General features: G+C 41.4%; 2 protein-coding genes across 3 annotated transcripts; one reads left to right on the plus strand and one right to left on the minus strand.

Annotated features, from left to right (window-relative positions):
* The first annotated feature begins 1,708 nt into the window (after window positions 1–1,708).
* On the plus strand, window positions 1,709–11,278 carry LOC109528422 (ceramide kinase). Of its 2 annotated transcripts, none has more exons than XM_019890980.1 (13): window positions 1,709–1,945; window positions 3,441–3,536; window positions 3,803–3,940; window positions 4,023–4,151; window positions 5,025–5,088; window positions 5,192–5,337; window positions 5,430–5,504; window positions 5,849–6,001; window positions 6,337–6,442; window positions 6,897–7,000; window positions 8,745–8,950; window positions 9,379–9,701; window positions 11,087–11,278. In XM_019890980.1, the coding sequence occupies exons 1-13, from the start codon at window positions 1,840–1,842 to the stop codon at window positions 11,166–11,168; spliced, it is 1,728 nt and encodes a 575-aa protein (XP_019746539.1). In that variant the 5' UTR covers window positions 1,709–1,839; the 3' UTR covers window positions 11,169–11,278. The 2 variants fall into 2 exon arrangements, with proteins under 2 accessions (XP_019746539.1, XP_019746540.1); XM_019890981.1 differs by having other exon boundaries at window positions 1,710–1,945; window positions 8,745–8,941.
* A 591-nt stretch (window positions 11,279–11,869) lies between these two features.
* LOC109528423 (glucose-6-phosphate 1-dehydrogenase-like) lies at window positions 11,870–19,186 on the minus strand. Its single transcript, XM_019890982.1, has 12 exons — window positions 18,973–19,186; window positions 18,106–18,143; window positions 17,914–18,022; window positions 17,160–17,377; window positions 15,948–16,106; window positions 15,165–15,290; window positions 14,993–15,086; window positions 14,546–14,732; window positions 13,999–14,234; window positions 13,700–13,776; window positions 13,526–13,618; window positions 11,870–12,041 (listed from the first exon to the last, which is right to left on the minus strand). Exons 1-12 carry the CDS (start codon window positions 19,105–19,107, stop codon window positions 11,954–11,956), a joined length of 1,560 nt encoding a protein of 519 aa, XP_019746541.1. The 5' UTR covers window positions 19,108–19,186; the 3' UTR covers window positions 11,870–11,953.
* Between the last annotated feature and the right edge of the window lie 1,871 nt (window positions 19,187–21,057).

Here is a 21,057-nt window from a genome sequence, read left to right on the forward strand (position 1 = left end):
GTCCGTTTCACTGAATGAAAATATTTTCCATGGACAGGGAGTCCTGAATTTGTAGCCAGGTTGGAACGCGAACCTACGCTAAGTCAATAATGCGCCAATGATAGAGAAATCTATGAACAAAATTGTATCATGTTTAAAGTTTCGGTTAATTTGGGCATGTCTGGACATACTCAGCGCAGAGGTGTCGGCCGTTTGGGCGGAGGGCCTTTTCTTGAGTAATCACGTCAAAGCAAGGGGGGCGAACAGATGGAAGAAGGCTAGATTCAATCACAGAGTGGGAATAAACAAATTGGGAACAAAGAGTTGTTGAATACCAAAGGACAATTTGGGAACAGCTGTCACGCCCAGGTGGACATCTGTCATCAGCAAAATCTGTGACTTGTGTATTCGGGTAGATCAGATCACTACCGAGGGGCCGGACAGGGGGGCGCAGTATGCAAATTTCGGGGGCAGTGTCTTTCTTGTATTTTGCAATAAAAGTTCGAACCTGCGGAGAGGGAGCCGAGTGTGTGATCATCGGAGCAACTACCGTCGTTCGCTCTCAGAGATCCGCTCCCGCCAATATTGAAGACAATTTTCCTGTGTGCTGAGTCATTTCTTTAACTTTGTCTGAGAAAATCTCTGACAGCCAAACAGAAAATCAAGTGAGGAAATCACAAAATAAATTCTATGGGGGGGTTGTGAACACACAACAGAGGAACAAACTACACAAACAACTCCGAGACAGTCCAGTCTCTTACAAAAGGAAAGATGACGGAAGTACAACAGAGCACGAAAGCAACGCATTCGACCCGTATGGAATCAACTCTTCTCATGCATAGCGAGTCTACCCCTGTAGCGTTCACACGTACCATTTTACATTGGTGCTGCCCTGCAAACGAGCATTTACTCCGGAGCAAATTTTTAAATCACCTCCTTGAGCAGGGTTAAATTTGCTCCCGTTTAGGCCGTTTTCAGGGGCTACACCGGTGTAACTTTGTACGTGTGAACGCTCTATGGGGGCAGCCCCTGTGCTGCACCGGAGCAAAAGTTGCCGCGTGAACACCCCTAACTGTTGCCGAGTATTTTACTCATTTTTCCGAAAATGTGTTAAACGAGTAATATAAAAACATAGTAAAAAAGAACTTCATTAAATACTTGTTTGTATTCGTTTAGCAAAATCACAATAATTGGTTGGTCAATCAAGTGATTATTAAAAATATATATACTATAAAAGTTCTGAAATTCTATTCAATATAGTTGCGTTTATTTAGCAATTTTTTCCCTAAAATTGGTTGTTTTTTTTATTCAGTCGTGTTCGTTGTGTATTTAATACTGATATATTTTTTAATTAAATGTTAATTAGTTAATCATTCTCAACTCAGTTTTACGTGTAAAACACTTTGTAAACAACTGCAACTGGAAAAAAAGGGCTGTACATAAAACTCGAACAGAATTTATGAACAATAAAACCGAAGAAATGTTCACAAAAACACGCAATGAATTTCTGAAACGAAAAATAGTATCGCCAACATTTTTACATGTACGTTTGTATTCTTTTTTTTTTTTTCAATGCACTTCGTTTTCAAAACCATGTTCATTTTCCAAATAAAACGCGTACCTTTCCTTAAAATTAAAAGTTTCCCACGGGGACCTCCGTTTTTATTCGAGTCCAATGAGGAGCCAATCGGCGTTCTTCTCACAGGCGGGCGGCTTCTAAATAAACCAGAACGAGAAGCACCGCGCCTACCAGTCGGTCTAACCCGGCGTGTGCAACACTCGACTTCCCGCTCAGTCCGAGCTCGTCAGTGAAGGTGGCAAAGGTGCAAAGGTGGAGTCGTGGCCAAGTGTGGCGTCCGGATGGAGTCGAGCTTGTGGCTCGGCAACAGCCGCTACCGAGGCGTGCTCACCGGCTGGACCTTCAATTGGACCCGAATAGGGAACAAGAACCGCCATGACAAAACAAGTACGTTGCACTTTCCCATCCCCCGCCCCAGCACATCACCTGCTCATTTCATGAAATAGTCCATTACAAACGTGTGTTATGTGACTTAAACAGTAAATCGATGCTTCATTCACGTCCCACCTGCACTGTCCAGAAAATGCAATTTGCGTCAATAAAATTGATGGCCTGTACATCGTGAGACTTGAAGTTTGGACCAGACAGGAAAGGTGGAACAAGCAGGGCAATATGTAGAATATGTCAAGATTTTTTTAAATGGCAAATTGAAAATTGTATTCTTTTAAAATGGACTAATAGAAAAGTGGGAATAATTGGAATGTGCCAACTCGTCGCCAGGATGTTCTAAATGAGCTCAATTGTTTGGATTGACATTGAAACGATTAGGAACATTATTTTGTGATGAATTTCTCATTGAGTTTTCTTGTGTGTTGAAAATTGTGGAAACGTTTTTGGATATGGACGTACTGAATTCTGAGGATCTTTCGCAGTCAGTAGAGAAATTTTGAAATACAGTTTTAGAATTGTAAAAAAGGCAAGTTACGCTTAGTTGAGTTTTTCCATGTGGTGTGAGGGGCAATATTTCAAAATTGACCGAAAAATGGGAAGAGCCCAGTTGTAGCCTGCAGCGGGCTGACCATTGACCATTTCTACTTTGTGAAGAGAAAACATGAACGATTTTGCAGGTGCCAAAAGCAGGAAGAAGCTTCAAAGGCAACAAATATACTTTTCTTGCATTTGGACATTATTAACCACACTAGTTGGAGTTCAATCGAAAATGGAGTGCACTTATTAAAGTGCGTTAGTGTTATTGTGTCTTCTAGGAGAGCGGTTTAAGGTTGTCAGTATAAGCACTTGGAGGAAGCACGGAAAACACGGACAACCGGTTCAACAGCATTAACGAGCCCGACAGTGACAGATGAGCTAACTGTGGTGTCAAGTGTATACGAGAGTACCGAACACTCAACAAATAGAACACGCTTCCTGAAAGTTTTGTGTGAGGAACGGGAAAGAAAATGTCAGAAAAAGCCTACTAGAACCTCACTTTATAACACACTTGAATTGGTGTCAGGTGTGTGCTGGCTCCTTTTTAAAATGAGTTTGAATGTGACTGACTAAAACTACATCCAGAGTTGGGGTGTGCACACTTTGGCAACCACATCACTCACTTGTTTATTTTTACATCCCCTCTCAAAGATTTTTTTTTGTTGAACAGTTTATAGGGCACACGAATGCTGGAATAAGGTTTGAAAGGATTTTCTTTGGTATTTTATTTATTTTTTTAATCACCAAAACCTGCCATATGTGCCTGTATGTGCTCATTGTGTTCCCTAGAAAGTTTTGTTTTCACTACAGAATCACTTTTGTCTTTCCATGGTAATCCAAATTGTTGGAGATCAAACGGACTTGATGTCGTCTTTTGTGGCGCATGCCTTGAATGGAAAAAAAGGCAGATCATTGACTTTCTCGTGTTTCATGACGGCGCTTGTTTGGTTTTCAGTTTCAGTGCCGGTGGCGGATGTCGTCGGCGTGGAGGAGGGGCGAGTGAGCGTCCTGCCCCACAAGTCTGCAGAGGACTCAGACAAAGATTTCACTGGTGGGTCGTTAGAAGAGGGTTTATTCGTTTATCTGCTCAATGTTGTTGAGCACTCGTTAGTGTGAAATGTGGGCGTGTTTGATGACACAAAACTATTATTCTGTTGTATGAAAGTCAATAGATGGGTGCCCTTCTGCCCTCTAGTGGAAGAGTATTTCATATTTCTGATGGTCACTATACATCACCGGCATAGATAAATGAGAAAAACAGTTTCATTTTTAGTGATTTTGTGTTTCACTTCCTTTCTGTTCCGTTTTATGTTCCAGTGTTCTACGTGAAACGCGTGAGCAGCGGGAGCTCCCGTGGGTTGCTGTGGCGACTGGGTCAAACCCAGTTCAGCTGTCCTAGTCGGGTCCTGAGGGATCAGTGGACCAAACATTTGAGAGCAGCTTTCAAAACTCATTGTGAGGAATCCCATCATTTCAAACGGATCATGTTTGCATGCTTGAGAATGAAATATCATCATCCATGCTGATCCGCTCTCAGGTCCTTTGCGTCCAAGCAGGTTACTGGTCTTTATCAATCCACTTGGAGGGAAGAAGAAAGGAAGGCACATCTACGACTCTCTGGCTGCTCCTCTCTTTGAGCTGGCTGGAATCAGCTGTCATGTTATCGGTAAGAAAACACACCAGGTCACTCGGCGCTTCAAAGTAATAAGCCTACTCAGGCTATTGCACTGGGATCAATGTATTTTGGATAAACCTTTATTTTGAAGTTAGTTTTTGCGTTGGTGGCGTATTTATGAGTATGTCTGTAGTTTCCTTAACATGTCTTAATCACGCCGTGCATGCCAAATAAAACTTATCTGAAGCAGGAAAAAAAAACAACTTTTTTGAGCTACCCAAATTACCGAAGTAGTTGCATGTGCATCAAAAAGTGTAAGCGAGAAATCGAACAAAAGACAGTACTGTGGCCTGATGTGAAGGCCCGGTACGCCGTAAAAAGACCCGGTACGCGAGAGGCCAAAATTGAGAAGTTCTGGTCCTCCGTAGTAGTGCTGCGAACTAGCCCACTTAAAGCACTGGTAACAGTTTGTCTTTACCACTTGACAACATTAACAGAACAAATCACCTAAAAAAAACCCCAAACAAACAAAATAAACAAAAAGGTGTCACATAACAACTATGATCATAAAGTGCGTTAACTAAATTATGCGATTCCAAATGTTAATTCCCCGTTGTAGTTTGTTTTAGATACCGTGCAGAAAGAAATTTGCTTTTCATTTACAGGTGGACCCGAGCATGTCTCGCGCAGCCGTTATGTAATGTATTGGTAACATGGACGGCGGCTGCATTGTGCATAATGTATAATAATGAGCCCTCCAATTTCTCGCATTGGGCTAGTCAGGGCATCTTCACATAACAATGGCATGGTCGCCAGTCCATGTCAAAGCACATATTGAAAAACCCTGAACCTAAGTAAATCACTGTCTGATTTCCAGGTTGTTTATTATTCAGATTCTGATGTCATTCTTTATTGTACATTTAGTAACAGAGCGAGCCAATCAGGCCCGAGACCACCTCCTCAAGAAAGACCTCACAGGCTTTAACGGGTACGTGTGTGTGTGTGTGTGTGTGTGTGTGTGTGTGTGCGCGCGCGCGCGCGCGTCTGTGTGCGCGCGCGCACAACTCATTATTTTTGTGTGCATACAACAGTGTGGTGTGTGTTGGTGGTGACGGCATGTTCAGTGAGGTGCTCCACGGCGTGATTGGCCGCACGCAACAAGAGGCGGGCTTATGTGAGAACGAGCCGTCAGCCGTGTTACAAGCGTGTCCGCTCCATATCGGCATCATCCCGGCAGGTCGGTGCCAAACACGAAAAGCTGACACCAGTCACACAGTCATCGTGACTTTTTTCTTTTTTTTTTAAATTTAATAATTTTTTATTTCTTAGGCTCCACAGACTGCGTGTGCTTCGCCACCATTGGGGTGATCGATCCCGTCACTTCAGCTTTGCACATCATCATTGGTAAAAAAACTGAAAAAAAACACTTTTTTCCTGTTCCCGCTTTACAGCATTGTTCATTGTGCGTCCTTCCATTCGAAGAGACAGTGGCAGAGTGATTTCACAGTAAAGTCCTGCAGAAGCACCTTAAAAGTCCAAATTGGCAATTCATGCAAGAGGCTTTATAAAACATGTGATGCCACCATATAAAAATAAAAAAATCATCTACACTTTTTTTTCATGTTTATTTTGTTTTGTCTTCCTGTTGGCGACGTAACCAAATCGATGCACACACAGATGAAAAAGTTCTCCATTTTGGCATAAGTCAAATGAACCGTGACTCGGAGTTGGTCTTGTTGCGTTTGCAGGCGACTCTCAGCCTTTGGACGTGTGCTCGGTGCATCACTCTAGCACTCTGGTGCGCTACTCAGTATCCCTGCTGGGTTACGGCTTTTTCGGGGACGTGCTTGCCCAGAGCGAAAGAAAGCGCTGGATGGGACCGCTCAGATACGACTATGCTGGTATGAGACCGGGATGCCGGAAAAAAAAAAAAAAAAAGTATGTGAACGCCTTGGAATGACCTGTATTCCTCTTCGCCTTATTGAGGAGGATCACCTCTCCTATGGAGAGTTACTACTCTCAGTGCTAAAATGTCAATTTGCTCACAACCTCTCCTAGGGAGACTAGTGCTGAACTTTCTCTATTTATTGCCAAAGTGTCTTAGGATGGACTGATGAGCTTCAAGGTCGATTTTTATGACCCTATGCAAGAATTCCGGTCATTGAAAAAGCTTCACATACTTTGTTTTACACCATTTTGTCATGTAAGTTGATGTAGCCGTCCTTGGTCCATGCAGGCATGGTGGTGTATCTGAGTAATAGAAGCTACCCGGGTGTCGTTCACTTCCTGCCGGCAGACCCGATGCTTTCCAGCCCGAGGGACAAGACGCGCTGCCTCTCAGGGTAACAGATTAGGAAATGAAAATAAATCAGAACAGAAGGTTTTTTTTTTCCTGATGGGACAAAAATAAAATCTAGTGGCTCCCGACTGATCGATTGTATTTATTTTTTGAGGCCATTTACTACTAATTATACAAATTTAAAAAATAATCATAATAATACTAAAACTCATGCAAACTAAAATGAAGCATTATATAAAACTAAAAAAAATCGAAATACTAACTGAATTTAACAAACAAAAAATTAAACCATCCATAATATTTAGTCTGAAACTATTACAACCCAGCTTGTGATAAACCATAAATAATATTAAATAAAACTAATAAAATAAATCTTTTGTTTCATTGCAGTGGTGTAATACAATTCTAAAAACATGTTTCATATTTTAACGTGCGCACTTGTGTGTCTGTCATATGCGTGCGTGCGTGTGTGTTTTTGTCTTTGTGCGCGTGTGCAGTTGCGATGTGTGTTCCAGGAGCACAGAGAGGCTTTTCCCCCAGTCTTCAGATTCAAGCTCACTATGCAGCTCGTATCTCAGCCAGAACAGCGGTGACTCAGAGGGTAACACACACACACACACACACGCGCGCACACACAAACGCACTTGAACATGTACACTGTGTGCTCGTTGAACACATTTCTCAGTGTTCCCACTTATATTTTCTTTTAGATTTGTTGTTGTGTTTGTTATCAGGATATAATGTTTTTTTTTTTTTTAATAAACCGTGATCAAATTTGAAACTCTTCGTGTTACTCTACCGAGTGTAACTTGAATTAAATACCAGCACATTTATTGTCATGTGATATCTGTGTATGGTTTAAAAGTACTTTGTGTGATTTTTCATGTACGGCCAATCGACGATTCAGATTTAGAAATATCAAATCAGCGATCGGATGGATTTTTGGATGTGAGAAATGTGTAATTTGTTGTAAGTTTTGCGCATGCATGACAAAAATGTACTTTGTATTTAATAAAGACAACAGTGATAAATTTAATAATTGGAGAACGAGTAGACCAGGAAGTGCGGTCGATAGTGCCATGTCATCGGCTCGCTACACATTTATGGACAATGCTGTCCTTAATGTATCCTTACTTGCTGAATCGCCCAAACCTGAATCCAGGGTTCCCACGGGTCCTTAAAGTTCATAAAAATCCATAAAAAAGAAGTTGTAAAATTATGTTCTTAATTGTCCTCAATTTTCAGGGAAAGCTTGTAAAATCAATAAAAATCCATAAAAAATTAACCTGTGGTGTTCATTTCATTTATGTATGTCATTTTCCCCACCCTTCCAATTAATAGTTTTGTCGGAAATTGCGCCTGCCGCCCTTCCCCTCAAACCCCACTGTCGGGCTACATGCAATACAGCAATGATTTGAACACCAGCTCAGTGATGTGTGGCTTTCTGTTCATTAAATCCACTGTGAATCTCCTGCTGAATGGAGAAAAAGTCCTTAAAAATGGCTCAATTAGCTCCCAAAAGTCCTTAAAAGGTCCCTAAATAAAAAGCAAGCGGAAGAGTAGGAACCCTGCCGTGCATGAAGAGCAGAGTGCTGCTTTGGTCCGGTGTCTCAGCGGCTTCATGTTTAAGTCCCGACTCGGCTTGCATTAAGGACATAACTGCCCGCAAGGAATTGCCAAGGTTTGAGACAAAGCAGAACCTCCTTCAGGTAGTTAGGCTCATCTCCCACTTCTTGCTTATTGAAAATACTTGGCACAGCGTTTGTTTTTAACGTCACCTGCGTGGCATGTCTCCTCTCCAACTGTGAACACCTCCTCGTCTGGGAATAACATGCCAGTGCGCACCTTGTTTGGATTGAAACCCTTGCACTTTTTGGCACTGCATGATGAATTACGCCCAATCAAGCGACCTGTAAAATTAATGAAGCCTTCCTTTAAGAGTGGTTGGACTTGATTAAAACACAAATCTAATGAATTAGAGCCCATGTTACAATTTATTCTCATTTGAATAAAATCATGAAAATTTGACACACTTCATTCAGTTATATTTCAGTCAATGAATAGATACAAACATGGACATAATGTTGAATCATTTACACAAACACATATCAGTGCCAATTTGACCAAACTGCAAATATAGGAATAAGATTTTTAGATCCTTTTTTTAGCTGACAATTTTACAAAGGCTCAGACAAGAAAGTGCCACTGATAACTTCTGTGCTCAGTTGCTTCTGTACAAATGGCATTGACATGATCCATTTTACAATTGTGTGTGTGTGTGTGTGTGTGTGTGTGTGTGTGTGTGTGTGTGTGTGTGTGTGTGTGTGTGTGTGTGTGCGCTTCAGGTGACTGGGTGAGGGTGGAGGGCAGGTTCCGGTGCGTCTCTCTGACTTGTATGTCGTGCTCGTGTCCTAAAAGTCCTCTGGGCCTCTCGCCCTCGGCTCACCTGGCCGACGGAACGGGCGACCTCATCCTAGTTTGGGACTCTCACCCGCTGGGCTTCCTCAAGTACCTCTACAGGCACACCAGCTCACAGGATCAGGTGCCAAAAGTATTCATCATATTATCTTTTTTTTTTTCTCCCCCAGGATGAGTGTTTTTGTTTGTTTGTTTTTTTGTTGTGGTTTTTGTTGATTCCGTTTTCGAAAGTGTTTGTGTCATTTTGTATTATTTAGTGCTGCTTTTGAGATATGATGATTACGCCCGTAACTGACAATATTTTGCCAAAGTTGCCATTTCCTCACCTGTACACCTCTACTTGAGTTTCTACATGATGAAGCACGTATTTACACATGATCTGTGAGCTAACAAATATTTATTTTGATTAGTTCTGTGGGAGTTAAGATGAAAAATGAAATCCCCGAGGGGAGAAAAAAAAACACAATTGTTTTGAATAATGTCATTTGCTTTTCCTAACATTCGATTCATGTTAGGGTTGCCGACTTGCTAGATGATGTTTCTTTTCCTGTTTGTGGTTAGTTTGATCTCCCGTTTGTGGAGGTCCATCGTGTCAAGGCCATTCGCTTCTCGGCATCCTCTGGTGAAGAAGAGGATGTGTATAAGGAGGTGAGAGAACCCAGTCCAGCAGCAGCAGCAGCAGAAGAAGAAGAGGAGGAGGAGAAGAGAGGCTACGAGGAGGACATAAGCAGGAATGGCTCTCAGCAGCACCTGACCAGAAAACGCCCACAACCTCCAAAAGCAACGTGTGGGGTCCTGTGCGGCGTGTGCTGCAGCAAAGCTCCGACGACGTCCGTGTGGAACTGTGACGGGGAGATTCTGCCCTTCACCGACATCCTCTGCAGGTGATGCGTCAACATTTGCAAAATCTGTGTGCCCGAACTACATTTGGTTCTTAAAACAGTGACGTGGGCGGTTTTATTTGTAGATTAGAGGAGCAAAAAAAGGTCACTTTTAGGGGAATATTTCATCTGAAATATTTTGCTGGTTTTTCTCAGTCACTTTGGTCCATTTCTCAGATCAGAATTGAGATGTGCATTTTTCAAAACAATTTGTACAAATAGCAAAACATCAGGCTTCCCCTGCAAAAGCAATTTTCTTCCTCAGAATCCTTCATCCATCTCTCAAAAGTCAAGATTTGGGTTGCTGTGCCATCAGAACTAGCCTCTGTTCCATTAAATGTCAAGTGGTCAATAGAACAGTGGACTCAGGACGGATAGTCTGATGTAACCTGCAACCAAAGTTTGGATGACAATTATTCTAAATTGGAGGTTGCACCATAGACGGATTGCAAGAGACCGGCCAAGTTTCACATTTCACTTTTAATGTTTGCACTGTAATTTGTTGACAAATGACTCGTTGTGGTACAAAAAGCAGAAGACAGCACTGCATAGCAAATAAATTGAAATGTCAACATGGGACACGCTCTGGGGAAACAAACGTTTTACATGCAACACCGTAGGAATCACAGCGCAGTCTTCCTACTTCTTTTTGGGGCACAAATTATCATCCACATCACAGCAAATATTTGCACTTGGTATTGAGCTATCTCAGGAAATTGATTGATCATTGATTGCTCTAATGCGACACACTTCCATTTGCGAAAGTCAAGATTCGCCTGGGGGGGGGGGATCTAATGGAAACATACAAAAGCTTGACATATTAAAATGGAATTTTGACAGGTTTTTTTTTTTTTTTTTTACATTTATAGCTTGCTTATTTTAATTATTAAAGAACATGAAATGTTCATTATTGAATACAATAATTTAAAATTGTTCATTTCAATCTTTTTAAAATGCGTATATTCAAATAATTCTAATGTATTTCAGTTAAATAGCCTAAATGAAATGGATGTAAAATTGGTTATTTCATAAATTATATATTTTTTACCCCCAAAAATTTGCACTTAATTTAATGATCATTATTTAATCATTCCATTTTCTAATCCGCATATGCTCACAAGGGTCGTGGGGGGTGCTGGAGCCTATCCCTGCTGTCTTTGGGCAGTCGGTGGGGGACACCCTGAACTGGTTGCCAGCCAATCGCAGTCATTATTTAATTTAATGAATAAATATTTGTGTGAAGCAGTGGATACTGAATTCAAATGTGATTACCGTCACTAACGTGTATGTTTTTGACATGTGTATGCAATAAATCAATTGTGACAATATTGTGGTTTGGCACACCTGGTCTACTGTCAGGATTCAACGTGTTCTTGTCGGTCCATCAGAATTCACGGGCAGCTGGTGCGACTTTACGCCAGGGGCATTGAAGCCGGGACGGCCGTGCAGCCAGGAAATGACCAAATGTGAAGGCCATAACTTAGGACAAAGAAGGCAGGCAGCCTTTCATTGGGGGCTCACCAAATTCCATTTTTAACCACTGTTGTGAATTCAATAAACTATTTATTTTTCTATCCATCCATCGCATTTGTCCTCATTTGAGTGGCGGGTGAGCTGGGAATCTATCCCAGCTGAGTTTGGCTGCCGACACTAATCGACACACCGCATTATAAAAGGGAAAACTATGTGCCCCCACTACTCTGAATGCATTTTTTTGTAATTAATTTTGAATGAAGCAGATTTGATACCACCCTCTGTTGAAATTGACAGAGGGTGGTAAAATGTTTTCCTGGAGATGGAAAAAAAAAAAATGGGTGGATTAATTTGCAAAATTCTTATCACGTGAATTCATCAGAATACAGTGTTTAGATTTGTGGGGCACATAGTATACGGTATGTCAATACCTGTCTTTGTGACCACAAGTATTGGTTTTGATTGGTGTAACTGACTAGTAAAACACAAGCCGGCAACAAGGAGAAACTTGTTCTTCCATTTTTAAACAAACCTACAGTGAGGAGACGACTTGATAAAATCTTAATAATTTCTCTCCCTAAAAAAAGAGTCCACCAGTGATCTCCGACAGTCTTGTGGTCCACCAAGAATCCATGTCCGTCCTTCCATCCATCATGGATAACACGTTTTCCCAACATGCACACCCAATCAAACAATACAGAAGTGACTTTGAGTGAACTTTATTGTTTAGAAACTTGTCAACAGTGGCGCATGCTGTGTGTGCATGCATGCATGCAGGCGGGTCACAAGTGAGGTTGCACCCACTTGTATTTCCCCTCATAGCGGAATCCAAACGTCCTCAGCAGCTCATCAGCTTCGCTCGGGCCGCGACTGAGCACAAAAGAACAATCGAGAACTTTGACGTGGACTGATGTTTTATTTGTGGACAGCGGAACATCACGCACAATCATCATGTTCCAATTGTGAAACTTCAATTTTAACCAACGAAATAATGAAAATCAGCATGTTGTGGAATGCATTATAATGGAGGGAATAAATACTTTTCAAAAACATTCTTGGGTCGCTATATGAAGTTATGGTTTTAGGTATACCTCATTCTAGTATATTTGTAATTTGATTCTTCTTCCATTATTTTTTTGGGGGTGGGGCGGGGGTGGTGGATGCAGGCCTTCCCATTGAATGTGCCCCCAAAAATAAGGGAGCAAAGCAATAAGGGAGCAAATTCTTATGACAGGCAGTTCCAGGGTTCCCACTCTTCCACTTGCTTTTTATTTTTGGACCTTTTAAGGACTTTTGAGGGCTAATTTTGCCATTTTTAAGGACTTTCTCCATTGAGCAGGGGATTCACGGTGGATTTAATGAACAGAAAGCCAAATATCACTGAGCTGGTGTTCAAATCATTGCTGCCAAAGGAAGGGCACATCTTTATTTTTAGGGGCAATCAGCTAACCCTTTATTTGACATACTGTGTCAAATTGGCCTGAAATGACCCAAAGTGATCACGTGATCATCATCGGAACCGATCGGAGACGGCGGGAAAAGCAGAGCGGGAACCAGGAAGGCATGTAGCCTGACAGCGGGGATTGAGGGGAAGGGCGCCAGGCGCATTTTCCAACAGAACTATTCATTGGAAGGGTGGGGAAAATGACATACACAAATGAAATGAACACCACAGGTTAATTTTTATAATTTTATTTCTTTTTATTAATTTTAGAAGCTTTCCCTGAAAATTAAGGACAATTAAAAACAACAAAACAATTTTACAACTTTTTTTAAAATTGATTTTTATGAAATTTAAGGACCCGTGGGCACTCTGAGTTAAACTTGTCTCAGTGCGTGTTATAGCTTATCCAGCTAACTTAGCATAGCATAGCTCGGTCCATGAACAAATCGCTAGCAGTGTGGGAAATGTGATTGAAAAATAAATAAAAAGTAGGTGAGCATGACAGGCGTGGCTGTATCTTTTATTATTATTATTTTTGTTTTTTGTTTTAATTATTATTTTAAAATAAGTCCTGGAATCCAATGTGGACCATCAGAGCAGCCGAAACAGCTGCGAGAGTATACCAACTTTTAGCTTATTAGCATGCTATTCTTAGTACACTATAACACAATGTTGTTGAGATATACATGGAAGTTGTTAGCTGTACATCAGCAAGCAAGAATTTTAGACTTTCCATTAAAATAGGTCTATGAAGAAAAGCAAACTCACAATAAATATTGACCAAATGGAAATTACAGACTTCCTTGACACTTTGAACTCGTAAAATTACTCGAATTTTTTTTGACAAATGGCGACTATGTATTGGATTATGTATAGTGTATTTTGGATGAAAGAAAACAAAACGATTTACCTCCCGTATTTGTAGGGTAAAGGACGTGTCTTCTTCTCGTCAATTTGGTGCAGGAGAGGAGTAAAAATTCTCCAGGCTTCTCGTAACTCATCGCTGGGAGAAAAGTGGAAGAAAAGGAATTGAGCGCGCAACATTTTCGGCACTGAGCAAAGTGCTGAAGGGTGTGACGGAAACCTTCGCACGAAATGCATTTGATTGCCACAGATGACGTCCAGCAGGAGCCTCTCGTACGCGTCCGGTAGCTTCACGTTCTGCCAGGACGAGACGAGAGATGTTTCTTTGGAAATGCTTTGCTCCATTTTCTTGGTCATCAGTGCAGTTAACATGCTAGCATACAGTGTATACATTTAGGAATGTGAGTGGAGCACAGAGCGAACGCAATGTCAACGCCACACTAGAAGGCAGGCTGGAGCCCAGATTGGAACCCCGAAGGTGAGAACCGATAGGTGCTGCCATCATGGGGTTGAGGCCACCTTGTATCTGCTCCTGTAGGTGAGGTCCAGCTCGGTCTCCTCAGGGCTGAAGTGGGCCCCGGGCCTCTTGGTGGTCATCTTCAAGTAGATGGCTTCGTCCGGCTGCACGCGGACCACCAGCTCGTTCCTCTGACATCCATTTCCGAAGATGTCGCCGGGCACGTCGGTGAACTGCAGCCGCAACTCCGCCTTGCGCTCGTTTAGCGCTTTACCGCACCGGAGGATGAAAGGCACTCCTTTGAGGGAACAAAAAGGAACGAGATTACAAGCCAAATACCGAAAATGTTGTCATGATTTTTATCAACAATGCAATGCAAACCTTTGACCCGATTTATATATCTGTGCCCAAGCCAAAAATACTTTCCAGCTATCATCATGCCTGTCATTACTTTTTGCGTTTTCGATAGAAGAAGGGGGAAAAATTGTTCAAAAAGGGATTATTGTGGGGAAAAAAGGACGTTTTTTTTTTTTTTTTTTGGCAGCCCGATCGCACAGCCCTATTGAAGGTCAAAACGACAAGTGAAGGCAATACAAAGTCTCCTCTTACCGTCCCATCTTTCGTTGTGCACGTAAAGCACAGCAGTGGCAAAGGTGGGAGTGCAGGAGCCTTCAGGGACACTTGGGTCATCAAGATAACCCAACTTGGCTTGGCCCTCGCCCTCGGGGTCCCCCACGTACTGGCCGAGCAGCACTTTGGACGCATCCACGGGAGCGATGCACTTCAACACCTTCACCTAGAAAACGACCCAAATTAACCCTGGAACCTGATAACGTGATTAGCTGTCCACTGTAGTAACTGCTATCCTTGAAAGGGTTAAAGAAAAGCTGATGAATGTGAAGAAACAACGGTTCTTGTGAGAGTGCGGTCGCGGTGATGTCAGAAGGCGCATGCAATAGGAAACGGGCCGGCGGAGTGTTTTCAAAGTGGTCACGGCAATAGACCAACCAGTGGGAGAAGCTTGTCCTTGCGCGCTGCACTGCCCTACCCTGTTACCTTCTCATTTCTGACGTCATCTGGCCCTGTGGAGGTGGGCTTCTCCATGGCGGCCAAGCAGAGCATCTGGAGGAGATGATTTTGCATCACGTCTCTGCGTTCATCAAAAAAAGAAGAAACAATGGGCAAATTCCCATCATTCTCTCTGGCGGCTGGCGGCCGGCTCGCTCACCGAATAATGCCAAAGTCATCAAAGTATCCTCCGCGGCCATATGTCCCGAAAGGTTCCTTGAAGGTTAGCACCACACATGACACGTTGTTCCTGTTCCAAATTGGTCCGAAAATGCGATTGCCAAATCTAGAAGGAGGAAGAAATGAAAGTGTGCACAACGGTGTAGCTCAGAAGTCCTCCCGCTCTGTACTTACGCGTACACAAACACTTGTTTGGAAAAAAAAGACTGGCATTTATTTCTAGACCTGTTTTGATAACTTGGCACAATGAAGACAAAAATTCTCTGCACACCATATAATTTCCCCGTAATCAAATTACATAGTACTCGTAAGAAGAGGAAGAAGTCAAGTTACCTGATACCTGTTGACATTTAACAGCTAGCTAGCATCGTTGACTTTTATGCTATCAAAATTTAAACCTCAACTGTGTTCTAATCCATCTAATCTGGAAAAAAAAATCACATGCAGTACATGTAGGCCAGGGTGTATGTTTTTGCTTGGTGATCATCAGATAATTGTCGCATTATTTTGTCAAACAGTTCACAATGTAATGGGATCACGTGCTACAGAAACTTTTCAAGAAGTCTAAAAAAAAGTATACTTATCTCTTGAAATGTTATTTACTTTTTCTGGTTTTCATAAATACGCTTTTTTATATCTTGAATTTGTAAAAAAAAAAAAAATATTTATTTTTCAAAAATGAAGGATTAAGGTGTTAGACGCAGGTGGTGGGACGGGACCGTGATGTCCAGGTGTGTGTTTGTGTGAGTTGCGTGCATGCTACCTAAGCACCATGAGGTTCTGGACCATCTCTTTGCCCAGGTAGTGGTCAATGCGGTAGATCTGTTTCTCTGCAAAGAGCGAGGCCATGTGTGTGGACAACTCCTGCGAGCTCTGCAGGTCACGTCCGAAAGGCTTCTCAACGATGAGCCGGTTCCAACCTCTGCTGGGGAAATGAAGGCTTACCACTTGGTTGGGCGGAGCGAGTCAGTGATTTTAGGCACGCATTCTATTTAACCCTTTCCTGCACCCTGTAACCGGATAACATGATAAGCTGTCCACTGTAGTAACCACCGTCTCCGAAAGGGTTAATTTCTCAGGATGATTTTTTTTTTTTTTCAGTTATTTGAAAGTGGTTTCTGTCATGCGAAATGCATCCTTGCCAATGTGCACCGCTTACACAAAAAAACATGGCTGTGGAAGGAGTGGAGCTATTTTATATACGCATAAGCAGTTTGACAACTTAGCCATTTGGTCGCTTAATTCAGCCACTTTTTCCACATTATTGTTACATTCTCATCACATTGTTTTCCCAAAAAGTGGCACTTATTGTCACTAATCACATTATGTGTATACAAAACCTAATTTGTTTCTCTTATTTCTGTGGAATTTGAAGAAGGTTCAAGATGGGGTAAAAGTTTCTAAAAAAATGGAAATGAATGAATGAGGAAAAGTTACATATTGTGATGCAGTTTTTTTTTAATGGAAAGTGATGAACAAACTATAGAAAGGAATTTGTGAAGAAATTTTTGGAGTTTTATAATTCATCGAATTGCTGAAACGTACAACAAGAAACTTTAAGTTGGAAAGTTTCGACTCGGTCCGACTCCAGAAATGTGAAAGTACGCAGGTCAAATATGACTGGAACTTTTTAATTTTGGTGTGCAATGCATAGAATTTTAAGAATGTGGAATATAGTTGCCAAGATGTACTAAAGAGCTGAGAAGTTCAAATTTTGAATTGGAATGATGTTGTACTTTGTTGATGAATGCCTGATTCACGTGAATGTTTTTTTTTTTTTTTTGTGAGTGTCTGGAAAAACAAAGAATTCTGGGAAAAGTGTACACTTCCATTTTGATATTCTTTGTATCTTTTGAAGTTTAAATGGTTTGAGAAAATCAATCAATCAATCGTCTTGGCGTGGAATAACATGACAATAGATTTATTGTGTGTGTGTGTGTGGGGGGGGGGGTGCCGTGCGTGCGCGCATACTGACTTGGGGCTCATGCAGTGGTCGCTGATGTTTGTGCAGACATGGTGGTAGACGGTGGGAGGCAACGCCAGGTAGAAGAGCCGGTTGGCCTCGGCTCCGCCAGGCAGAGAGGACACATGAGCATCAAGCTTGCGGAAAGAACCGGCGTCGTCGTAGCGACCGCTCTGGTACGAGTTCCTGCTGAAGAAGGTGGATAGTCGCTCACCTTCGCCATCAGTCACCTGAGGACAAGGAACAAGTAATTGCTTTTTCTGTTTCCAAAATATATTACTGTAATTAGACTGCGTTAATAAGAGACTTAATGAATGTCAACAAGTCAACAAGGCGGCGTCAATGCATACAAGTCTACCTAGCACATTAATAATCACATTTTTTAAGAGTCATTCTCTGCACTGTTTTATTACTTTGTCTTCTTAGTAAAACTTATAACTTGCATGAAGCTTAGTTCATGTTTGACCAGCTATTTGTGAGCTCAACAATGACGTGACCCTTGATTTTGTGTATTACAGTGACAGATAAAAGTTGTGGTATCTCTCATCTTAGAGTTAGAAGCCTTGCATGTCACCGTTGGCTTTTTCCAAATTTGAGCACAAGCATGGTTTCCAAAACCAAATGTAAAAATCTTTGGAGCTCCCTCAATGTATTTCATTTGGTGGCCTCTGCACTCCGCATCGTGGCATATTTACTGGGTGGGTTGCCAGGTTAAGTGTAATGATTAAAAGAGATGGAAAATACCAGTAAAAACAACAACGGCTACCTTCATGTAAGGCAGACAAGCCACCTTGATGTCCTCCACCGTCAAATTAGAGCGGGCAAAGCCCACAAAGTAGCTGTCCTCTGGAAGCAGGCCATCTCGGAACAACCACCTAAGTCAAGAGAACACACTTAACTTCAACAAATGAAGCTTTTCATCAAAGGATTTGTTTTTTTATTTTTAAATTAGACTCACCATAAAGTTGAGTAGATCTTCTTTTTGGCAAGATCTCCCTACGGGATCATTTTTGGAAAAATCTCAAAATCGCCATTTTTGACCAAACCAGAAGAAGCCAAAACACATCACATATACACATTTTACAAGACCCCCTAATGGTATTTGTTTTAACGTCTATCTTTTCATTGTCATTTCAACTTTCAAATTCTGTATTTCTTGAACATTTTGTTGTTTGGACAACAAAACCATTCACAACATATGTTTTTGATATGGTTTTATCTTATTAATGTAATACATGATGTTGCTACTTCAGATACATGTAGGTTTTAATTTGGGGGGCATTAGTTATTGAAAAATTATTCATTGTAGGTATTATTTGTTGACATGAGTATTTTCGGTATGACTGTATTTAAGACCACATTGTGTGTGGCTGTGTCCATGTGTATGTGTGAAAAAGCGTGGACATTGGACACTGAGCTGTACAAGGATATTTTGTTGTGCCGTTTTTGACTTTTCTGTGCAATGCCAGTTGAGCTGATTCTAATTCTGATGCCAAAATGATAATAGCTGTCGAGTGAAGTATGAATGTGGGGTCCAAAGGGCAGTTGGGGAGGGAGGGAGAGAGAGAGAGAGAGAGAGAGAGAAACCGGCAGACTTTGAACACATTCCATTTGCAAGTAAATACATGTGCATGTGACTTGATGCATACTAACAAGTCAATTTTTAATTTTGCAGCACAAGAGCTTTATATGCCGAAGCCAATCTAATCGATACAAGTCCCTTTCCGACATTGTTGAGTGCAGAATCGCCAATGGCCAACAGCCAGTGAATAAGTAACATTCATCAAATAAGATTAACTAGGTTGACTAAGTAAATTGGACTGACCGAGGCTCCCAGGATGATGAAGATGTTGGAACGATCGGACTGCAACTGTCCGTGGAGTTCCCTCCTGAGCTGGCTGAAAACCTCCGAGCGGCTGAACGGCTCCGCGTTCTTCTTTTCCTTCTTTTTCACGTCCATCAGCTCTCAACCTCTCTGTAGACATGACACAGGCACACAAAAAGTAGCAGAGTAAAAAGTCACCGCGGGCTTGCGCAAAAAAAAAAAAAAAAAAAAAAAAAAGATACATAGAGGTGATGGTGCCACCTACTGGAAGAAAGAAGAACTGCAAGCATCCAAATCCGGCACCCAGCGTGTGTCCAAAGTGTTGCCACGGCTCATTACAATTACGTTTTGGTACATTAAAATTCACTCCGTTTATGATGTCACGCGAAACAACCTATTCCAATTACAATGCCTTACTGCAATACAATTAACTCAATTTACGTGGTTTGGTTCACTGCAAGTACAACACAGTATGATATGGTTCACTCTAATTTCGATAAAATATGATTCACGCCAACCCAATGCGATTCAATATGATTGACGCCAATTCCGATCCAACTCGATTTATCCCAAATACTATACAGTACAGTCCACTGTACACAACAAGATTTGATAGCCTTCACGCCATTTCCGGTGCAATGTGATGATTCATTCCAATTCTGATTCAATATAATTCACTCCATTTATCACTTGATACAATTCATTCCAATTCTTATGTGATACGATTCGCTCCATTTATGATCCAATACAATACAATTCGCTGTTTTTCGTGTGATGCAATCAAAGTCATTCCAATTACGCTATCATGCGATTCACCGCTCACCCCCCCTCCCCGCGCCCAAAAGAATTACGCGATTCACTCCAATATATGACCTGATGCAATCTGTTCAATTAATCCCGTTTTTCCACGGCCCTCTGAATAGGGATCGTCAATCAGCATGGAAGGATTACTCGCTTTGTACTTTTTTTGATCATTTATTGAAGCAGCAGCAACAGAAGCAGCAGCAGGTAATAACCTAAAGTACACATAAATGCAACAAAATGAATATATCTATCTTTATGCATCATAATATAAATGTATATAATTGACATTAATTAATTTAATACCTTCATCTTCACAATAATTTTAATAAATAATTTAATCAACCATGATTTTACACTATGCATTATTATCGTCATCATTATTCATAGTCTAAACGAAGAAATCATAAAACAGAAACATACCAAGCGGAATCAAACTGAAGTACTACAAGTCCCAGCGGTCAAACCCGGAAGTGGAGCGCCGGCATGATGAACTCCAGCCGTAACGCAAATTACTCAGTTTAAACATTCCAGTGCAACCGGACAAACATGACAACTTTAAAAAAACAAACAAAAAAAAACCCTAAATATTGCGAACAGTAACTGACTGTGATTGCGATGCGGCAAACGTAAAGCACAACGGACCCATGACAAAGCAAACAAACAAAGCGAGCGTGCACGATTGAATCTGAAGGATAACTACATATCTGATAAAGAAAAGCGGACACAACCATTGGGACATACTGACGACGAAGTGAGTGTTTTATCAAACGAAACAAACTGCAATGCCGCTTTTTATACGTCGAGCAAACGGTCACCTGTCAGTGGCAGCCCCGCCCCTCTTTAAAGCACCAGGTAAACCCAACACAATCCATTCCAATTTCGATCAAATAAGATTCACTCCCAGTGGCGGATCCTGAGGGCCAGCAAGGCCTTCTCTGCTGGCCTAAACATTCTCAGAAAAGTTTCTGAGAATAACATAAATTTGTTATTTTATTTTCAGAAATATGTTAACAAAATTATTCTCTGTATTCTTTACGTCATATTATTTCCACTTAGTTGAGTGGCTTTCAATGTTATTTTAAATAACACTCGAAAAATAACTTATTTATTATGGTAGCGTTTTTAACCAATCATATTTCAGCTAGCTTGTGTTGCCAGGAAAATTAAACTTGCTCGGGGCCTTCAGATTGAACAGAGCAGGCCCCTGTGCGCTGTAAATGAACGGGCACCGTCAGGTTTCAATAGCCAATCAGATCACGAGTCTCAGACTCGTGATCTGTA

Source organism: Hippocampus comes, unplaced genomic scaffold, assembly GCF_001891065.2.
Source record: "Hippocampus comes isolate QL1 unplaced genomic scaffold, H_comes_QL1_v1.1 scaffold174, whole genome shotgun sequence".
In the NCBI taxonomy this organism is placed as follows: Eukaryota; Metazoa; Chordata; class Actinopteri; order Syngnathiformes; family Syngnathidae; genus Hippocampus; species Hippocampus comes.

Excerpts from the sequence above, each read along its gene's own strand:
- LOC109528422 (XM_019890980.1), top strand. The coding sequence starts at position 1,840 with ATGGAGTCGAGCTTGTGGCTCGGCAACAGCCGCTACCGAGGCGTGCTC. Across the intron at positions 3,941-4,022 it reads AGCAGCTTTCAAAACTCATT|GTCCTTTGCGTCCAAGCAGG; the intron begins GTGAGGAATCCC and ends ATCCGCTCTCAG. Across the intron at positions 5,505-5,848 it reads AGCTTTGCACATCATCATTG|GCGACTCTCAGCCTTTGGAC; the intron begins GTAAAAAAACTG and ends TTGCGTTTGCAG.
- LOC109528423 (XM_019890982.1), bottom strand. The coding sequence starts at position 19,107 with ATGGACGTGAAAAAGAAGGAAAAGAAGAACGCGGAGCCGTTCAGCCGC. Across the intron at positions 17,378-17,913 it reads CTTGTCTGCCTTACATGAAG|GTGACTGATGGCGAAGGTGA; the intron begins GTAGCCGTTGTT and ends CCTTGTCCTCAG. Across the intron at positions 14,733-14,992 it reads ATGACGTCAGAAATGAGAAG|GTGAAGGTGTTGAAGTGCAT; the intron begins GTAACAGGGTAG and ends GTCGTTTTCTAG.